Source organism: Orcinus orca, chromosome 1 (genome assembly GCF_937001465.1).
Source record: "Orcinus orca chromosome 1, mOrcOrc1.1, whole genome shotgun sequence".
In the NCBI taxonomy this organism is placed as follows: domain Eukaryota; kingdom Metazoa; phylum Chordata; class Mammalia; order Artiodactyla; family Delphinidae; genus Orcinus; species Orcinus orca.
Genome location: NC_064559.1, coordinates 176042165 through 176062542, shown reverse-complemented (window position 1 = coordinate 176062542; position 20378 = coordinate 176042165). Strand labels below are relative to the sequence as shown.

General features: G+C 46.7%; 1 protein-coding gene and 1 long non-coding RNA gene across 5 annotated transcripts in view; one reads left to right on the top strand and one right to left on the bottom strand.

Annotated features, from left to right (window-relative positions):
• KIF2C (kinesin family member 2C) overlaps positions 1 to 9698 on the top strand; it is an 18302-nt gene extending 8604 nt beyond the window's left edge. For all 3 annotated transcript variants that reach the window (XM_004266301.4, XM_004266302.4, XM_033421862.2), the window contains 15 exons: positions 83 to 183; positions 836 to 931; positions 1553 to 1607; positions 1699 to 1861; positions 3024 to 3114; positions 3385 to 3448; positions 3528 to 3619; positions 4380 to 4522; positions 5306 to 5510; positions 5629 to 5739; positions 6604 to 6671; positions 7009 to 7114; positions 7208 to 7321; positions 8804 to 8927; positions 9037 to 9698. In XM_004266301.4, coding sequence (XP_004266349.1) covers positions 83 to 183; positions 836 to 931; positions 1553 to 1607; positions 1699 to 1861; positions 3024 to 3114; positions 3385 to 3448; positions 3528 to 3619; positions 4380 to 4522; positions 5306 to 5510; positions 5629 to 5739; positions 6604 to 6671; positions 7009 to 7114; positions 7208 to 7321; positions 8804 to 8927; positions 9037 to 9119 — 1616 coding nt within the window. In that variant the 3' untranslated portion in view covers positions 9120 to 9698. The remainder of the gene's footprint in view (positions 1 to 82; positions 184 to 835; positions 932 to 1552; positions 1608 to 1698; positions 1862 to 3023; positions 3115 to 3384; positions 3449 to 3527; positions 3620 to 4379; positions 4523 to 5305; positions 5511 to 5628; positions 5740 to 6603; positions 6672 to 7008; positions 7115 to 7207; positions 7322 to 8803; positions 8928 to 9036) is intronic.
• The window catches only part of LOC117200121 (uncharacterized), a 25054-nt gene extending 4676 nt beyond the window's left edge, over positions 1 to 20378 (bottom strand). The window contains exons 1-3 of one of the 2 annotated variants that reach the window (XR_004481549.2): positions 19801 to 20378; positions 5951 to 6056; positions 5421 to 5555 (exon numbers count right to left, since the gene is read on the bottom strand). This is a non-coding gene — a long non-coding RNA (uncharacterized LOC117200121). Of the gene's footprint in view, positions 1 to 5420; positions 5556 to 5950; positions 6057 to 19800 lie in introns of those variants that run through there. The other variant, XR_007471468.1, reaches the window with a different exon arrangement.

Sequence of the window (20378 nt, the reverse complement as noted above, 5' to 3'; positions counted from 1 at the left end):
AGGACTCAACACAACAGCCAGAGAAGAACAGGCTGGCCTAGACAGGTAAAAGAAAGGGCTTCCTTTTTTTTTCTCCCCCTAGTTCGGAGGAAATCTTGTATTGTGAAGGAAATGGAAAAAATGAAGAACAAGCGAGAAGAGAAAAGAGCCCAGAACTCTGAAATGAGAATAAAACGAGCTCAGGTACCTTTCTTGGGAAGCAAGGGCAAAGGTTTTTGGACAGGCATCCTTAACTGAAACCTTGTCTGCCACAGAGATAACAGTTTGGCCCCAGCATTTCTGAGGCTCCAGTTCTGATATCCAAGAAGTTTAACTAGTTTCTCATCAGGATTCAGAGAACAAATAATTCAGATATTCTTCTGAAGGCCCTCAGATGAGGAATGTTTGCTGCTGATTGTCCAATGGGCACGCACATCACACAGTTCAGTGTCCAGTGGGCTGCTGGGCACAGTTGCCTGCCTCCCCCGACTTCCTAGTTGCGTGTATGCAGGGGTGCCACAGTAGAGTTCCAGTTTGGATTATTTCCCTTTAGTTGGGTTAATGGCACAGGGGAATCCCAGCCTGCTGGTCTCCTAAGATGTGGGACAGTGGCTCTTGCCCCAGTTCCTAGAGTGGTTGGTGCATGCCTAGGCCCCCTGCCAATCTTTGTTCCCAAGACTTTGTTCCTGGGTTCTCTGCCCAGAGCCAGAGTTGGGGGCAGTGAGATCGTGTGGGGGCTTGTCAGCCCTGCAGGGCTGTGTGCATATGAAGAGCTGTTTTTGCTGTTCCTAGCACTGAGGCCTGAGAGCACTTAACATCTTGGCAGTCAGTCTTTCTTCACTCCTATCCCAAACAGGAGTATGACAACAGCTTTCCAAACTGGGAATTTTCCCGGATGATTAAAGAATTTCGGGCTACTTTGGAATGTCATCCACTTACTGTGACTGATCCTGTAAGTAATCCCAAAGGGTTTCTACCTCTCCTTCCTGAGTAGGTGTACAATTTTTTTTTTTTAACATAGTTGATTTCAACATCGTGTTGGTTTCAGGTGTACAGCACAGTGATTGAGTCTCTCTCTCTCTACATATATATGTAAATACACACACACACACACACGATTCCTTTTCAGATTCTTTTCCCGAGTAGGCGTACAAGTGAGAGACAGAATCATCTCTTAAAGCAATGAGAGCGTGCAGGAATCTTCACTCACCCTCAAGGGGTTTTTTAATACCCTTTGGTGGGCTGGAGCTAGTGAGGCCTGGATAGGAGAGTCTGATCTTTATCAACTCCCACACCCCCATCCTCCCTGCTTCAGTAGGTTGGCTAGATTCTTACTACTAATCATGAAAGTATGCTGAACCCTCCTATAGGCAGCAGAGTGAGGAAACTGGGAAGAAAATTCAGAGCTGCCTTCTTACGCTCCAGAGTAACTATGGGCATAGTGGGTTCCAGTGTTAGATCTTGGCCCTTGCCTGAGCCAAACTTGGGATTAGAACTGGACGGGTTGTGGACAAGCTTTCTTTCAGTATTGCTCTGACCTTTTGCTCTTGGTTGTCTTTTCTCATCCTCGAAGATTGAAGAGCACAGGATATGTGTTTGTGTTAGGAAACGACCGCTGAATAAACAAGGTAAGCCCTATTCAGTCAGAATGAGGCTTTGGACTGACTGTGGGTTCCCCCGTGTCCAGGGAGCATCCCCTGAAATACTGTCCTTCTGCAGAATTGGCCAAGAAAGAAATTGATGTGATTTCCGTTCCTAGCAAGAGTGTCCTCTTGGTACATGAGCCCAAGTTAAAAGTGGATTTAACAAAGTACCTGGAGAACCAAGCATTCTGCTTTGACTTCGCATTTGATGAAACAGCTTCAAATGAAGTCGTCTACAGGTTAGTCCCTTGCCTCTTTGTTTCTCCTCCTTCCCCCTGACACTTTACTCTTTCCAATGAGGGACATTGTGGTAACACTCACGCTCACAGACATGCTGACCCTGAAGCCCTTCCTGGCTTCCTCTTGTGTTTTCTTTGGATGGGCCATGACACAGAGCTGGCTCTGGCTCCCAGCACCTGGAAGGCCCTGTTGGGGCTGTCCCATCCCGTTTTTCAGCTTTAGTGGCCCGCACTTGAGTGGACAGAAGTGAGGTATTACCCATTGCACTCTTTGAAGCTGGGCTGGGCAAGCCCTAGGGGTTCTTCCTATGTCCTGTGCAGCCACCCATTTCCCACTGGGCTTAGCAGACTCAGCAAACTCTGCAACTACTCTGTCCAATACAGCACCCACTAGCCTCATGCGACTGTTTAAATAAAGTTAAAAATTCAGTTCTTCAGGAACTTCCCTGGCACTCCACTGGTTAAGAATCTGTGCTTCCACTGCAGGGGGCTTGGGTTCGATCCCTGGTTGGGGAACTAAGATCCCGCAAGCCATGCGGTGTGGCCAAAAAAAATTCGGTTCTTCAGTTACACTAGCCACATTTCCAGTGCTCAATAGCCATGTGTGGCAGTGGCTACTATCGGACAGCACTGCTCTAGACCAGAGGTTGATAAACGATAGTCCATGGACCAAATTTGGCTTGCAATCCCTTCTTATATGGCTCTCAAATTAAGAATGGATTTTGTGTTTTTAAAGAATCATTAAATATATATGTATATTTATGTATGTATGTATGTATATATATGGAAGAGACCTATTTTAGGCCCACAAAGCCTAAAATAGTTTAGGTTCCTACTTTAGATGGTTTCTTTGATCTTTGTAGCATATCTTATGCTGGAAGTCGGCTGCTAAGCTCAAGCTTTCACCTTGTGTCTCCAGGGTAGAGGAGGTGCTCAGTTAGAGTGTGGACCATCAGCCTGCTCCTGGCAGGTCGGTCCAGCTCTCCCCAGGTGGCTAGGAGAATTTCAAATTTATAAGTGGGGATGGGGTCAGGTGGGACCACTTTGTGTGAGAGGTGTGCTCATGCTTGGAAGGAGGCCTCCAGGAGTCCTGCTTTGTGCTCCATGTTCCAGGGAGCACATTTGAGGAGAGATGTACACTCTTCCCCATCCTTTCTCCTAGGTTCACAGCAAGGCCACTTGTACAGACAATCTTTGAAGGGGGAAAAGCAACCTGTTTTGCATACGGCCAGACAGGAAGTGGTAAGACTCATGTGAGTATTCAGGCCTGGCAGAGAGCAAGCCTACCCATAGCGGAATTCTGGGTCTCTGAAAAGGAGGACAATGAGTTTGTTGCAGAAAATCCCCTCAGTGCAGATGCCCCATCTCCAGATGACTTTGCTGTGCCAGGTTCAAGGAGGGGCCTTAGTAGGTCCAGCCTCCCCTCCCAGCTTTGGTGTGGCCCACTGTGGTGGTGGAGCCAGTAGTGCCCTGGCCTAGGCCAAGGGCCCTTTACCACGGTCTTCTGCCCCCTCCCTTTGCAGACGATGGGTGGAGACCTCTGTGGGAAAGCCCAGAACGCATCGAAAGGGATCTATGCGATGGCCTGTAAGTAGTGTGTTCTGCCACAGTGGGGTTGGGCACAGAAGGGCAGGTTGCTTACTTAATCCAGCCTCTCTCCCCACAGCCCGGGACGTCTTCCTCCTGAAGAATCAGCCCCGATACCGGAACCTGGGCCTGGAAGTCTATGTGACATTCTTCGAGATCTATAATGGGAAGGTAGCTGGCAGGGAGCCCTTTGTTTATGCTGTTGGGGCCCCTGAAGTTTCAGAAACCTTGAGGTTGGCTAGAAATTGTAGAAGCCAAACAACCTGTGGGTTGTCAAGCCTCTGGGCCACTTCGCCCAAACGTGTGGGAGCTTTCATCCGATGGTGGGATGGTACCCACGCTCAACAAGTATGGCAGAAATATGCCTCAGGGCCACCTCTCAGATGGGAGGTTTGCCTGTGTGTGCCCTGTCCTCCCTCCACACACCTCCCTCATAACTCTCTTCTTCCCCATTCTCACACTCGTGTTCTCTCTATAGATGTCTATGTATCTTTCTACCTCTATGCTTTTGCAGAGTCATCTTCCCCAAGTGGGGTCTAGATAATAATAATAGCTAGGGTTGCTTATTAAGATGTTACTAGGTGCTAAGCACTATTCTAAGCACTTTACTTGTCTCAGCTCATCACCACAATCCTACTAGGAAGTATTACTGTCACTGTCACTATTGTACAGATGAGAAACGAGGCTAGATGGTTAAGTACTTGTCCAGGTTCACATAGCTAGTAAAGTAGCAGGGTCGCATCAAACTGAGGCAGTCTGATTCAGCTCCCAAGTGGACTGTCCGCTGCTAGTCTGGCATAACCCAGCTCAGCCTCTCCTGCCTTTCCTGCTGCCAGCCCTTGTCTAAGCTGGGACCGGCCCTGAAGGAGGGAGGAGTCAGTGGGGTGCCCGGCGCCTGATGGCCTTGGCCTTGTTCCCCTGCCTGACACAGCTGTTCGACCTGCTCAACAAGAAGGCCAAGCTGCGTGTGCTAGAGGATGGCAAGCAGCAGGTGCAGGTGGTGGGGCTGCAGGAGCACGTGGTGAGCTGTGCTGATGACGTCATCAAGATGATCGACATAGGCAGTGCCTGCAGGTCAGAGTCCCGGCCAGGGGAAGGGGCCACCTTCTAATGCCAGGTCAGGTAACAGACTAGCGCTGAGTCCTTTGCGGTTTCTATAGAGCACCTCTTTCCCTGGCTTGGTGCGGGCTCTGAAGGCCTCTGCCTTAAGTGGTCTCAATGGGGCCGATGACCCAGGACGAGACTTATCAGGGTCGAGTCAAAGTATCTTGAATCTGACCAAGGCAGGCTTTATTCCCCGGCTTTTACCCAAAGGCATGCTTCCTGGCTTCTCTGGGTTTCTCCTTGCTGTTCCCTCCCTCTGTGGTGGGAGACAGGAGCTCTGGATGTGCTCTAGGCTGGAAGTGATGGGGCCACAGCTCCCTTCCTGTATAGAGGTAGGGAAGTGCACTACCAGGGCCCTAGGCGTGGTGCAGTGGATGCTGGGCAGCTTATAGAGGCCCAGGGAGAGGGCTGCCCACCCCAGGGCCCTTGAGTTGCAGCAAGTGGTTCATGACAGCCCCTCCTTCCCTGTGTGCCCTTCAGCAGAGGCAACTCATGCTTCCCCATGTCCTATGGGCCCTGGGGTCTGGCCAAGGCCCTCACACAGAATCCAGTACTTTGACTGCAAGGGTAAACCACTAGGCCCAGAGCTGGAGGGAGGGCAGGACAGAAGTGGGACAGGATGACACAAGACATCTTAGAGTCCTGACCTGTGTCCCTCTGCTACCGGAGAACTGACTGCTTTGGAACCTGGGGTGCCATGGTGGCTGGTGACCCTGGGAGCTCATAGTCCTTCTTTGTCCTCCTTTGCCACAGGACCTCTGGGCAGACATTTGCCAACTCCAGCTCTTCCCGCTCCCACGCCTGTTTCCAGATTCTTCTTCGAGCCAAAGGGAGAGTGCATGGCAAGTTCTCTTTGGTGGATCTGGCAGGGAACGAGCGAGGTGCAGACACTTCCAGTGCTGACCGGCAGACCCGCATGGAGGGCGCAGAAATCAACAAGAGTCTCCTGGCTCTGAAGGTAGTGGAGCCCAGCTGGAGGGGAGGGGGTTGGCCTGGAGGGCTGCTGGGGGAGGGAGGGAGAGAGTGGGCATCTCAAGAGGAGGGAGGGGACCTCAGCTTCCCCTGCTGTGCCCCAGGAGTGCATCAGGGCCCTGGGACAGAACAAAGCTCACACCCCGTTCCGCGAGAGCAAGCTGACACAGGTGCTAAGGGACTCCTTTATTGGGGAGAACTCAAGGACCTGCATGGTGAGTAGGGTCCCTTTGGAGGTGGTGCACTCCTGTCCCTGGGCAAGAGGCTTGGTGCTCTTGGTTTCTAGGCTCTAACTTGACTGGGCTTCACCCCCTGCTTTTGGACACCAGGCTCCTCTTTGCCTACCCAAGAGGGGAGGAAAGGGTCTTCTCCCTTTATTGTATGTCCGTGCAGCTCTTGTTTTGGGGAAGGTCATTCCTTCCTTACCTGATGAAAAGGGGGCTGGAGAATTCAGAAGGAGGACCTTTGGGGAAGCAGGAGAGGCAGTCCTCGTCTCTTCTGTGGCTTCCCTCAGGGGTCATTGGCTCCCAGCCTAGGAAATAGAGGGCCACAACTGTGAGTGATTTTTTTGTGTGTGTGTGTGGCCGCGTTGGGTCTTTGTTGCTGTGCACAGGCTTTCTCTAGTTGCAGTGAGCGGGGGCTACTCTTCGTTGTGGTGCGCGGGCTTCTCATTGCAGTGGCTTCTCTTGTTGCAGAGCACGGGCTCTAGGCATGCGGGCTTCAGTAGTTGTGGCTCGCAGGCTCTAGAGCGCAGGCTCAGTAGTTGGGGTGCACGGGCTTAGTTGCTCCGTGGCATGTGGGATCTTCCCGGACCAGGGCTCAAACCCATGTCCCCGGCATTGGCAGGCGGATTCTTAACCACTGCGCCACCAGGGAAGTCCCCAGGGACCAATTTTTAAGGCACCTTAGTTTGCAGGGCTCATGGGGCAAGTTGCCTGGCACAGAGTGGTTGCTTAATGGGTTCTGCCCCCAATTCCACGTGGGTATTAGCAGCCTAAAGAACTCCTACTGGCAGCCTCTCCGAGAGCACCCTTACCCTGTGATCCTTGACGTTTAAGTGCCCATTCCCTCTTTTGCAGATCGCCATGATCTCACCAGGCATAAGCTCCTGTGAATATACTTTAAATACACTAAGATATGCAGACAGGTACTAGTACCTACACCAGGTGGGATGGGGAGGGGGTGCAGGATGGGGGAGGGAATGACAGCAATGAGAGCGGGGAGGAAGCTCTGGCGACTCAGTGCCCATTGTCTCCTCTTCTGTGACTCGCTGAATCTGAGGCCTGGGAGTTCACATATGATGCTACAAGGTTTTTTCCGATCCCCTCAGGCTTTGGTGGGGAGCAGTGTGAGTGAGGGACTTCTCCTAGGCCAAAGCAAAGCTGCTAGTCCATCTCCTCAAAGTCTCGCAATCTGAGTGGTGCTGCACACTCGTGAGTGCCAAGGAGGCTGCTGTGGGATCTGAGACCTTCTTCTTTTCTCAGGGTCAAGGAGCTGAGCCCCCACAGTGGGCCCAGTGGGGAGCAGCCAACTCAGATGGAAACAGAAGAGATGGAAGCCAGCTCTGACGGGGCCCTGAGCACAGGCAATGTAAGGGGCAGGGTGGGCCAGGCAAGACAGAAACGTAGCCTCCTGAGATGGGGACTGGGCCACACTGTTGTGTCTCTGCTTTTGCCCCCTTAGTTCTCCAAGGAAGAGGAGGAACTGTCTTCCCAGATGTCCAGCTTCAATGAAGCCATGACTCAGATCAGGGAGCTGGAGGAGAGGGCCATGGAAGAGCTCAAAGAGATTATACAGGTGGAGGGCTAGCCCTGGGCTGGGAGAGACTGGATATCCATCCTAGCACGGGCTCAGTGCCATTCCTTGACTGTGACCTGGGCTTTGCCCCTCCCCTGGTCTTCTGGCTGGGGTGGCAAGAGGCAGCCATCTACACCAGCATTTCTTAATTCTCCATTTATTTTTTCAGCTGCTCTTCTAGAGCAGCTGATTACCGCACCTCCTTCCCCAGCCTGGCACACATAGGCCTTCCTCCATCGTTCTGGCTGGAGCTGGTGTCTCTACCCCATGCTCCTGACTGAGGGTTTGGAGGGTAACCTTGTCTTGTTTGTTCAGTGAATGTTTGGTGAGTACTTTCTATATGCCAGCTCCTGTGCTGAGACCAAGGGCCAAAAACCTGAAGTATGGATAACAGGCCCAAAAGTAAGACTTGATCAATCGTGACTCTTCTATTTATAAGCTGATTTCCTTGTGAAAGTCATTGAGTTTCACTGGGCCCCCAGATTCTTCATCCCCAAAATGGGCAAGACAAGATGGTTACACCTGAGGATTAAGTGATATGTTTTTAAAGCACTCAGCCATCCCCAGCATGTAGTCAGCATTTAGTAAGTGGTAGATGCTACGACTGCTGTGATCCCTGCTGTGGAAGAGCAAGTGGGGGAGAGTCCCTAAGAATGGGGCTTTCAGAGTGCAGAGCAGAGGGGAGAGCTCGGGGCACTTAGAACTGAGGAGGGAACATGTAGGGTAAATGCCTACATGTGTCCTCTCTCCGTGGCACGCTCAGGGTACAAATGTTTGAAAGGACGTGGTACTTTCAGGAAGAATGAGAGGTTCACTCTGGCCAGAGCAAAAGGTGTGAGCAGATGAGGGAAGGAGATCAAGGCTGTGGACAGGTCAGCTGGGACCTGATGCTAAAGGGCCTTAATGGTTCACACCAAAGGCCTGGACTTCGTTATGAGGGCAGTAGACGCCTTTGAAGAGAGTAAAGCAGAGTGGTGACATGGTCACATCAGAGCTTTAGGTACCTTACTATGGCCACAGTATAGAGGCTGGTTTCGGGATGTGGGGCGAGCATGAGTAGAGGCACTTAGGAGTTAAGAGCAGTTAGAAGATTGTTAGAGTTCAAGAGAGATGTTGGTGTCTAGACCAACTATGACCATGGCCATGGTATTGGAATTAGGGCATGAGATTTAAGAACCATTTCGGGGGTGGAATTAGTAGGATTGGGGGACAAGCAGGGTGAAAGAAGTTCTTGCTGAGATTTCTGGCTTGAGCATCAAGACAGATGATAACATTCATTTGATATAAGGCACACGCACAAGTTTGGGGTGGGGAAGAGGATGAATTCAAGCTGAGAATTTTTGGGAGAGGATCAGGAGGCAGGGTATGGGGCATGGCTGGAGGAGTGGGTATCTGCATTGCAGATGGTAGAGCCCTAGGAATGATTTGCTAGATTGGTTTGGTCATTATTGACCTGACAAGGTTCGCGCTGTGTTGTTGCAGGAAGGGCCAGGCTGGCTGGAGCTCTCCGAGATGGCTGAGCAGCCAGACTACGACCTGGAGACCTTTGTGAATAAAGCAGAATGTGCCCTGGCCCAGCAAACCAAGCACTTCTCAGCCCTGCAAGGTGGGTGCGGCCAGAGGATGGGGCTTCTGCGGGTGATGGCAGCTCTGCCAGAGGGAATGAGGCCTCTGAGAGACCCACTAACCCCGGGTGCACCACCCTTTCCTTCCAGATGTCCTCAAGGCCTTGCGCCTGGCCATGCAGCTAGAAGAGCAGGCCAGCAAACAAATAAGCAGCAAGAAACGGCCCCATTGACGACTACAAATAAAGATCTGTTTGGTGTCACACCCAGCCTCTTCCCCTCCCCTTCCGTCCTCAGCGAACTCTGGGCACCTGGTGGGTCTAGTCAAGGTCTGAGCTGGGACAAGCTTTGGTAAATGCCAAGTATGGGGGCCTCTGGGCCGAGGGCAGCTGGGGAGGGGTCAGAGTGCATGGGACACGACTTTCCTTTTCCTCAGTTCTAGCCATGAAGGGAACAAGGATGGAAAGAGGGAGCTTTTAGTTATCTTATGTGCTGCCCTTCTCTCCAAGAGGGGAAAGCTCTCTGGTGTAGTTTTCCCTTGGGCAGCACTCTGCCTGTGTGGACTGGCTGCTGGTGGAGAGCTCACTGGGGTTGTCCTGGCTCTTGGGAGAGGGAAGGAGCCTTTAGTTCAGCTCTGCTGGCCCTGGCCTGCCTTCCATACCCTTGGTCAGGGCACTAATATGTTTTGTACTTGAAAAAAAGTTGCCGGGACCTCTTCCTTCCCTGCTGTTTTTTGAGGCCCAAGAGGATCCCTGCTGTTTTCTGTTTTATGTATTTATACATTGTGTCTAACAATAAAGAGAAAAAAATCAGCCTGTTGAGTGGTATGTGGGAAGTGCCTGGGATGTGTATGAGCCTTCTGGGACTTAGGACCCTACTGCAACTCTGGGTAGTGCTGATTCTGTACTCTACCCAGGAGACCAAATCTACACCTGCAGTTTCAGTGACATGGTGAAGACTCCAACCTCTGCCTTGTTCAATGCTGACTAGGTCCTAGGCCCTCTCCTGGGCACAGGAGCCGTAAGCAGAAAGGAGATGGTGCTCTGTCATTTACAGTCTGCTCAAGGCATGTTAAAAGATTCTGTGGCAACACTGACACGAAAGCACTTGCCTTGCTAGACAGGAAAGGATCTGATGGGTAACACGTTTGATCTTGAAAAATGAGAAGTTTGCCAGGTAGACTGAGGAACCAAACAATAGGGCATGTATGGTTTGGGAACTAGAAGACTCCAGATCCCGTGTCACAGAACATGAATTATCTAAATGGTAATGTGCCACTGAAAGGTTTTTAGCCTGGGAGCCATACAACCAAATGTGTGTTTCAGAAAGGCCTCAGTCCGGGAGACACGGTGGGGCATGGGTCATGTGGGCTACTGCAGAAACTCCAGAGAAGAGTGGGGTCAGATGGACCAGGTTCTAGCCCTCTCAGCCTCAGTTACTTCATTGTAAAGTAGGGGCATTCTCTACCTCATGGTGAGAAAATTACAGGAGTTTCAGGTGCCATTAAATAACCAAATAGAGGGCCTGGATTCAGAAATTCAGCTAAATCAGAAGTTTGACAGAAATGGCACTAACTCTTGAGGCCTTAAAAGCTTCCAGATACCTAACTTCTCCCACATCTGTAAAACAAGGCCACCAATACCCACAATTTTGTGTACAATTTAGTGGGTTTTAGTATACTAAATTGCAAAGATCCAATGCCACCATCCCAGACCTGACCACCTTCCCTAACTGCCCCCCTTTGTGAATTCTTAACTCCCAGTGACCCATTCTCCCCAAGCAGCCAGAAGAATCTTTATAGGTTCTCCCCTGCTTGGAACCCTTTAATAACACAAAGAATAAATTCTAAATGCCCTATCATGGCCTATTAGGCCCCACCTGGTCAGCTCCTCTCTATTGGTCCAGTGAGAATGTAATTTGAGCAGAATGGTTTGGAAGCTAAGAGCCCAGCTTCTCAAGCCATAGTGCAGGGTGGGATCCGACCTCTGACTGCAGAACCTTAAGTGGGTTGTTTAACCTCTGTGCTCTCTGAAATGGGAATAATGCTTGTACAGTATAGAATTACTATGAAAACTGAGTTTTGGAATTCCCTGGTGGTCCAGTGGTTAGGACTCTGCGCTCTCACTACCAGGGGCCTGGGTTGGATCCCTGGTTGGGGAATTAAGATCCTGCAAGCTGTGAGGTGTGGCCCAAAAAAAAAGAAAAGAAAACTGAGTTCACACACCAAGCAATAGGTACAATGTCTCACACTTAATAAGTGCTATATAATTACTAGCTATTTAAGCACATAAGAACAAAGATTTTTGTTTTAATACTGTATCCACAATATCCTGAACATATGACAAGCACACAAAATATTTTGAATGAATGAATGAACGGTTCTCTAGGCACTCACTGTTCTCCAACCACACTGGCCTTTATTTCTTGAATATGCCAGGGCTTTTTAAAAAATAATGAAAATGTGGGCTTCTCTGGTGGCGCAGTGGTTGAGAGTCCGCCTGCCGATGCAGGGGACACAGGTTCTCGCCCCGGTCGGGGAAGATCCCACGTGCAGTGGAATGGCTGGGCCCGTGGGCCATGGCCGCTGGGCCTGCGGGTCCGGAGCCTGTGCTCCGCAGCGGGAGAGGCCACAACAGTGAGAGGCCCGCGTACCACAAAAATAAATTAATTAATTAATTAAAATAATGAAAATGTAATTTTTACATTTATTGAAGTGTAATTCACAGTATGAAATTCACTCTTTTAAAGTGTACAATGTAGTGGGTTTTAGTATACTCATTTAATTGGACAACCATCACCCCTAATTCCAGAACATTTTTATGACCCAAAAAGAAATCCTGTTGCACGTCAACTATACCTCAATTAAAAAAAAAAAAAAAAATTACCCTCAAGCAGCCACATACACACCCCCATTCATCTCTCCCCGCAGCCCCAGGAAACAACCAATCTATTTTTCCTTCACTATGGATTTGCCTATTCTGACATTTCATATAAATGGAATCATATAATATGTGGTCTTTTGTGTCTGGCTTCTTCACTTAGCATATGTTTTAAAGAATCATGTTGTAGCATGTATCAATTCACTCCTTTTTATGGCCCAATAATATTCCAATTGCATGGCTATACTTTTTGTTTATCCTTCACTTGATGAATTTGGGGGTTGTTTCCACTTTTTGGCATTATGAACAGACCATTTGTGCTATGAATACTCATGTACAAGTTTTTGTCTGAGCATATGTTTTCAATTCTCTTGTGTATATGCAAGTCCTTTGCCCATTTTTTAAGTTGGATTGTCTTTATTGTTGACTTGTAAGAGCTCTTTATATATTCTAGATACTGGACCCTTATCAAATGTATAATTTGCAAATATTTTCCCTCATACTGTGAGTTGTCTTTTCACTTTCTTGATGGTATCCTTTGAAGCACAACAGCTTTTAAGTTCGATGAAGTCTAACTTACATTTTTGTTGTTGCTTGTGCTTTTGGTGTCATATCTAAGAATCTCATGCCAAATCCAATGCTGTGAAGATTTACTCTAATGTTTTCTTCTAAGAGTTTTATGTTCTTATATTTAGGTCATTGATCCATTTTGAGTTAATTTTTGTAGCTGCTATGAGGTAGGGGTCCAAATTTACTCTTTTGCATGTGGAGATCCAGTTTTTCCAGCATCACTTATTGTAAAGACTATTCTTTCCCCCATTGAATTGTCTTGGCAACCTTGTTGAAAGTCAGTTGATGGCAGAGGCAGGAGGGGATTGAATGAAGGCAGTCGAAAGGTAAAAACTTCCATTTATAAGATAAATAAGTGCTAGGGATGTGATGTACAACATGATAAATATAGTTAATACTGCCGTATGTTATACATGAAAGTTGTTAAGGGAGTCAATCCTAAGAGTTCTCACAGGAAAAAAAATTTTTTCTATTTATCTTATATCTATATGAGATGATGTTCATTAAACTTATTGCGATAATCACTTCATAAGTATATAAATCAAATCATCATGCTGTACAACTGAAGCTTATACAGTGCTATATATCAATTATATCTCAATAAACTGGAAGAAATAATGAAAATAAATTTTTAAAAAAGAAAATGAACATATATGAGTGGGCTGATTTCTGAGACTTTAAATGCTATTCCCTCGGTCTATATGTCTATCCTTATGCCAATACTTCACTGTTGGTTACTGTAGTTTGTAATAAGGTTTTCTTTTTTTTTTCAGCTGTGCCGCGAGGCTTGTGGGAACTCAGTTCCCTGACCAGGGATTGAACCTGGGCCGTGGTTGTGAAAGCGCGAAATCCCAACCATTAGGCCACCAGGGAACTCCCATAAGTTTTGAAATCAGAAAGTGTGAGTCCTCCAAGTTGGTTCTTTTTCAATATTGTTTTGGCTATTCAGGAACACTGGCAATTCCATATGAATTTAAGGATCAGCTTTTCCATTTCTGCAAAAAAGGCTGATGGAATTTTGATAGGGATTACATTCACTCTGGGTGGTATTGCCATCCTAATATTGTCTTCCAATCCATGAATGCAAGATGTCTTTCCATTTATTTAGGTCTTTAATTTCTTTCAACAATATTTTATAGTGTACAACTCTTTCACCTCCTTGGTTAAATTTATTTCCTAGGTATTTTATTCTTTTGGATGCTATTGCAGAAGGAATTATTTTTAAGTTCCTTTTCAGATTGTTCATTGCTGGTGTATAGAAACACAACTGATTTTTGTGTCTTGATCTTTTTTTTAACCTCTTTTTAAAAATTGAAGTACAGTTAATTTACAATGTATTAGTTTCAGGTGTACAGCAGTGATTCAGTTATATATATATGTATATATTCTTTTTCAGATTCTTTTCCATTATAGATTATTACAAGATATTGAATATAGTTCCCTGTGCTATACAGTAGGTCCTTGTTGTTTATCTATCTTATGTACAGTAGTGTGTATATGTTAATCCCAAACTCCTAATTTATCTCCTCTCCCCCCGCCCCCATTGTGTGTTGATATTGTACCTTGCAACTTTGCTAAATTCATTTATTAACCGTAATAGTTTTTTTGTAGATTCTTTTGAGATTCTTTCTATATAGGATCATGTCATCTGTAAATAGAGAAAGTTTGACTTCTTCCTTTTTAATTAAGATGCCTTTTATCTCTTTTTCTTGCCTAATTTCCCTGGATAAGACACCCAATGTAATTTTGAATAGAAGCGGTGAGAGGGACTTCCCTGGTGGTCCAATGGTAAAGAATCCACCTTCCAGTGCAGGGGATGCCGGTTCGATCCCTGGTTGGGCGACTAAGCCCACACACCACAACTACTGAACTCATGCACCTCAACGAGAGAGCCCACGTGCCGCAAACTACAGAGCCCATGCACCCTGGAGCCCGCGCACCACAACTAGAGAGAGAAAACCTGCATGCCACAACTAGAGAGAAGCCCACCTACTGCAACTAGAGAGAAGCCCGCGCACCACAAGGAAGACCCAACACAGCCAAAACAATAAAGACGAAGAAAAAAAAAGTGGTGAGAGTGGATATCCTTGTCTTGTTCCTGATCATTAATTATGATGTTAGCTGTGGCTCCTTTATCAGGTGAAGAAGTTCTAATTTGTTCTAAACACTCTAATTTGTTGAGTGTTTTTAACATGAAGGGATATTGGATTTTGTCAAATGCTTTTTCTGTGTTTTGAGGTGATCATGTGTTTTTTCCCCTTTATTATTAATAAGGTATATTACATTGATTGATTTTCAGATGTTAAACCAACCTTGAAAACCTAAGATAAATTCCACTTGCTCGTGCTGTACAGCCTTCACTTCCTGCTCGTGCAGAGCTTCAAGGTCAGCCATATATCACCGATATTAGGGCCTTTGCAGGTCTTTACTGGGCATGTACTCAGTCCTGCATACACACATGACCGTCTAGATTTTATAGATTCCCAGGAAAATGTGGGAATTTTAAAAACTCCCATATTCTCCTATTTCTCCTTTTTTAAAAATATTTTTTATTATTATTTTTTATCAGCCTCTTGTCAGCCCCAACTCATAACCCTGCCTCAGGCAGTTGTGTTGCCCCTGACTTTTTTTTCTTATAAACACCAGGGGTAGGGCTGTTCACAGAGTGAGCTTTGAGTGAGATCAAATAAAGACAAGCCCTAAGAATGGAGCTTTTCAGCCAGCTGCCAGACAGGTCAAATGGTGATAGTTCTTTGGGGATGGGGTTTTTGGGGCACTCCAGACCCATCTGCCCCCTCCATCTGCTGTTAGGCTGCCGCTTTTCACAAGTACCTTAGCCAGAAGGCTACTGGTTTTCAAAGCTAGTGTGGAGCTAGGAGAAGGGGAGGGGATTAGGGCAAATTTAAAAGCAATAAAGATCACTGAACAAAGTTTTAGCTGTTGTTCTTGAATAAATGCTCCTTGGATTGTTGTAAGTCTTTAGTTAATTTCAGAGTTCTGGAAAAGTTGATTTTGACGATTTTTGCCAGTGTTCTCGTTGCTTTATTGGAGGAGTGGTTTTTCAAAGATCCTTACTCCACCATTCCAGAAGTGCACACCCTTCTCAGGGCTTTTCACACTTGATGTTCCTTCAGACTGGAATCATCAGCTCTTCAAAATGTTCCTTTTTTCTTTCAGGTCTCAGTTTACCCCAGGTATCTTGTCACCCCAGAGAAGCAATCTAAGAGCATCTTAACTCAAGTTTGCCCTAAGACAGCACATTATTTTCTTCATAGCATTTATTACAGTCTAAATATCTTGTCTTCTCCAGTAGAGTTTATGCTTCAAGTAAGTTTTTTTTTGGCCACGCTGCGCAGGCAGTTCCCCAATTGGAGTTTGAACCCAGACCATGCAGTGAAAGCCCAGAATCCTAAACACTAGGCCACCAGGGAACTCCCCAAGTAAGTCTTTCATTGTAAAGATCCTCCAGGGCCTAATGCCAATTATTGTTCTTAATTTCTAGTGGCAGTAGTCTGCAGATATACGTGCCTTTAACCAGCAGCATTCTGTAACCCAGGTGTCAGGCACAAGAGGTTGGACCAATCCCAGGTTTAAGGACTTACAGGGTGAGGAGCTGGTGAAAGCTTACGGTTGAGGGAGGTAAAGATGCTCATGTGTAGGCACAAAAAAAATGCCAAGGGTATTATTAGAGGAAGAGACAGTGAGTCAGGACATAAAATCTTCCAGGCACAAATTGGTGAGAACTAGAATTTATAGGTAAGTTCAATAAAGAGGAGCAGTGACTGTTGTAGTCTTAGATTCAAAGTTTGGTTTTTAGGGAGGATAGAGTAAGAATGGTCTGAAATTGGCAATGAAGACCGTGGAGCACACCTGTCTCCCATCTAGAGAACAGCATAGTCATCCTCCACTTGAGAAGGCTGACAAGAGAGAAAATCCCGAAAGAAGCAGATTTATGTTAAAAGGAAACATTCAGAGAAGAGGGTGAAGATATACAGGATTTTTCTGATGAACACAGGACACAGAAGATTTTTAGAAAATGAAGAATGGTGGGAGATGGGTTTAAAAACGATAATATAATACCTAGGTCAGGATTAGAGCATGGGTGATAGGTATAATCTGGGAGATGATTTTTTTAAGGTGACTAATGAAAATAGGGACAAAGCCATAAGACAATTAATGTTAATGGTCTCAAAGCACACGGAGTGATGGCCTGGCTAGGAGGACAGCAGAAGAGAGGATCTCTCCAGGATCACACAGCATCATAGAGCCCCTGTTTGACTTCTGCTAAAGCAAGAGCAGAGACTTGGAGGGCATGGTGTGGGACACAGAGAACTGTCTTGCTCTGATTTCAAGAACTCCAGAGTCCATCTTGAATATTGCCCCAACAGAGATTCAGATGCATTTATTAGTTTACCTTTCAAGTACATTAAAAAAAAAGGCTCGTGTTCAGGGTTTTGGGGCATGAGCCTTCCATCTTGCATGGCCCTGCAAGAAACCTTTCTCTGCTCCAAACTCCAACGTTTTGGAATTGTTTGCCTTCACTGTGCGTTGGGCACAGCAATTTGTGTTTGGTTACATCTCTGCTAAAAGAAGACAAAGTACGGACCACAGTGTCTCATGATCTGCAGATGCAGACGACAGTGGCGGCTACAACCCAGAAAAATACTCAGCTCATTTACAGCGCCTCCATGTGAGCAATATGCCACCTACTTCTGCAAGATGTCGAGGTTGTTGAACACCCCAGGTAGCTATACATTCCACTGCCTCGAATGGGGGACCCCAGGACCGGCAGTTTCCTGCACTACATCCACCCTTACCAGACCAGTGAGTACCTGAAGGCCTTGGTAGCTGTGGGGGAGATTTGCCAAGACTATGACAGTTTTTTGGTGGAATGCTGTGGAAAATTGGAATTCAAAAATCCCACTGTTGGGCTTCCCTGGTGGCGCAGTGGCTGGGAGTCCGCCTGCTGATGCAGGGGAGACGAGTTCGTGCCCCGGTCTGGGAAGATCCCACATGCCGCGGAGCGGCTGGGCGTGTGAGCCATGGCCGCTGAGCCTGCGCGTCCGGAGCCTGTGCTCCGCAATGGGAGAGGCCACAAGAGTGAGAGGCCCGTGTACTGCAAAAAAAAAAAAAAAAAAATCCCACTGTTTCTATCACATTGAGGTCATCCACAATGCGGAAGAAAGTGGCTCCTAATATAACTTCCCACAGTGCCTCTAAATTACATATAGACTTTGGGTGAATTGGATCTGGGTAAGGCTTTGCCTTTATGTGGAAGTTTGATGTTTTCTCTGCTTTTCTGGAATGGTGTTTTGAAAAGTAATTTACTTTCTAGTAATTTCAAACATACAGACAACTTTACATACATAAAATAAGTCTAATAACTTGATTAAATATATTCCTAAATATTAATGTTGACATTATTTTAAATGGAATTTTTTGTTTTTTCTGTTTTTTTTTAATTTATTTTTGGCTGTGTTGGGTCTTCGTTGCTGCGCGCGGGCTTTCTCTAGTTGCAGCGAGCAGGCGCTACTCTTCCCTGCAGTACGCGGGCTTCTCACTGCGGTCGCTTCTCTTGTTGCGGAGCACAGGCTCTAGGCACGTGGGCTTCAGTAGTTGTGGCTCGCGGGCTCTAGAGCGCAGGGTCAGTAGTTGCGGTGCACAGGCTTAGTTGCTCCGTGGCATGTGGGATCTTCCCTGACCAGGGCTCGAACCTGTGTCCCCTTTATTGGCAGGCAGATTCTTAACCACTGTGCCACCAGGTAAGTCCTAAAGTGGAATTGTTTTCATAAATTCGTTTTCAGATTATTTATTGCTAGTGTATATATATAAGACAGATTTTTGTGAATTGATATTTTGTCCTATAACTGCTAAATTAGTTGACTAGCTCAAATAATTTTTTGTTGTTATAGGAAGTTTTATAAGATGAAGTTTTATAAGATGATGTGATCTGTGAATAAACACAGTTTTAATTTTTCCATTCACACATGGATGTCTTTTATTTCTTTCCTCAAGACTCTGGGTAGAACTTCCAGTACACTGTTGAATAACTGTGGTGAAGGCCTTCTTCCTGATTTCAGGAGTAAATCTTTCAGTCTTTAACACTGAGCCAGATGTTTGCTGTGGCTTTGTAAACTACTCTTTTCCATATTGAATAAATTTCCTTTTATTCCTACTTTGAGTGTTCGTATTATGAAATAGCACTGGGTTTTGATTATAGCTTTTTCTGCAGTAACAACAACAAAATGCTCATGTGAAACAGACTAGCTAATGGGGTGGACCACTGGGTTAGGTGGATAGAGGAGTGAGACCATGGTGGGTGGGGGTGGGAATTATCAGTCCCATTCTCTTCCAAGCTTCAGACTCATCTTTCCAACTACTTTAAATACAAAGATTAGCACCTATATGTCCCACAGGCAATTCAAACTTATCCTAAGATTGAACTTTCCAGAAACCTGCCTCTCCTGTGTTCTCTATTAATGGTGGTGTCACCCCACCATTAATGTGTTTTCCCAGGGAAGAAACCTCATGTCACTATTCTCTCATCCTCTTAATCCAGTCTATCACAAAATCCCATCACCAAACAAATGCCCCTTGAATCCACCTCCTCCTTTTTGTTTTTTTTTTGGTTTTTTTGGTTTGGTTTGTTTTTTTGGCCACACCAAGTGGCATATAGGATCTTAGCTCCCCGACTAGGGATCAAACCCTGCCCCCTTCAATGGAAGCACAGAGTCTTAACCACTGGACCGCCAGGGAAGTCCCCCCTTTCTCCTTTTTATGTCCAATACAATTCCCTTTTCTTTTTCTTGTGCCAAGGGACTGGGGATGGAGAGATGAATGACATATGTGCACTAATTCTTAAGACCTCAGTCTACTGGGAAAACCCATTGAATACAATGTTAGTAGAACAATAATTTACTCAAATATTTGAGTACCATTCAAATATTTATTGAGTACTTATTAAATGCCAGGCATTATTCTAGGTGTTGGAAATACAGTAGTGAACAACACAGTTCCTACTCTAATGCATATTATATTTTAGTGGGAAGACAGATAATGAGCATGTAAAAACAATGTTAGTATTGAGTGGGTAGAGAAAAAGGAGTGTTGCTATTTAGAGAGCGGGCACAGGGACTTCCCTGGTGGCACAGTGGTTAAGAATCCGCTTGCCAATGCAGGGGACAAGGGTTTGAGCCCTGATCCGGGAAGATCCCACATGCCGCGGAGCAACTAAGCCCGTGCGCCACAACTACTGAGCCTGCGCTCTAGAGCCAGCCCGTGCTCCGCAACAAGAGAAGCTACCGCAATGAGAAGCCAGCACACCACAACAAAGAGTAGCCCCCGCTCACCGCAACTAAAGCCCGCGTGCAGCAAGGGAGACCCAACACAGCCAAAAATAAATTTTAAAAAAAACTGAGTGGTGACACAGACCCTACAGCCCACAAAGGCTACAGTATTAACTTACCCTTTACAAGAAAAGTTTGCTTTATGCGCTCTCCCTAGGTTCCGTTCATTCTGGTAGCTTTGGTTACCATTTATATGCCAACGATTCCCAAAGTAACACCTTCTGTCCAGATCCCTTCTCTGTGGATGGACCAGACATGACCATCCATCTGCCTGTCATTCCCACGTGCGGGAGTCACCAAGAGCTCAAAATGCACACGTCCAGATCAGCTCCTACCTCAGCCTACCCATTCTCACTAAGTGGCACCAATAGTCATCCAACTGGTCACGTGAGGAATTCGGAATCCTTGACACACCTCCCGCCCCCTAAACCAAACCCTTCGAAACAAAACCCAAGTCCCCCTCTCGTTTCCACCTCTACTGCCTTCCGCCCTTCTCCAACGCACTCACAGCTCTCATCCAGGACTACAGCAGTAGCTTCTAAAACGGGTCTTTATAAGGCGTAAATAAAACCAGGCAAGCCCCGCCCGAATTGTGCCCTGGGTCTCTCAACCTCCCCGCGAGGCGCGCACAGGGCCGGGTTCTGCTGCACCCCAGCCTGACCCTCGGCCAGGCTGCAGCCCCCTCACGACCCTCTCA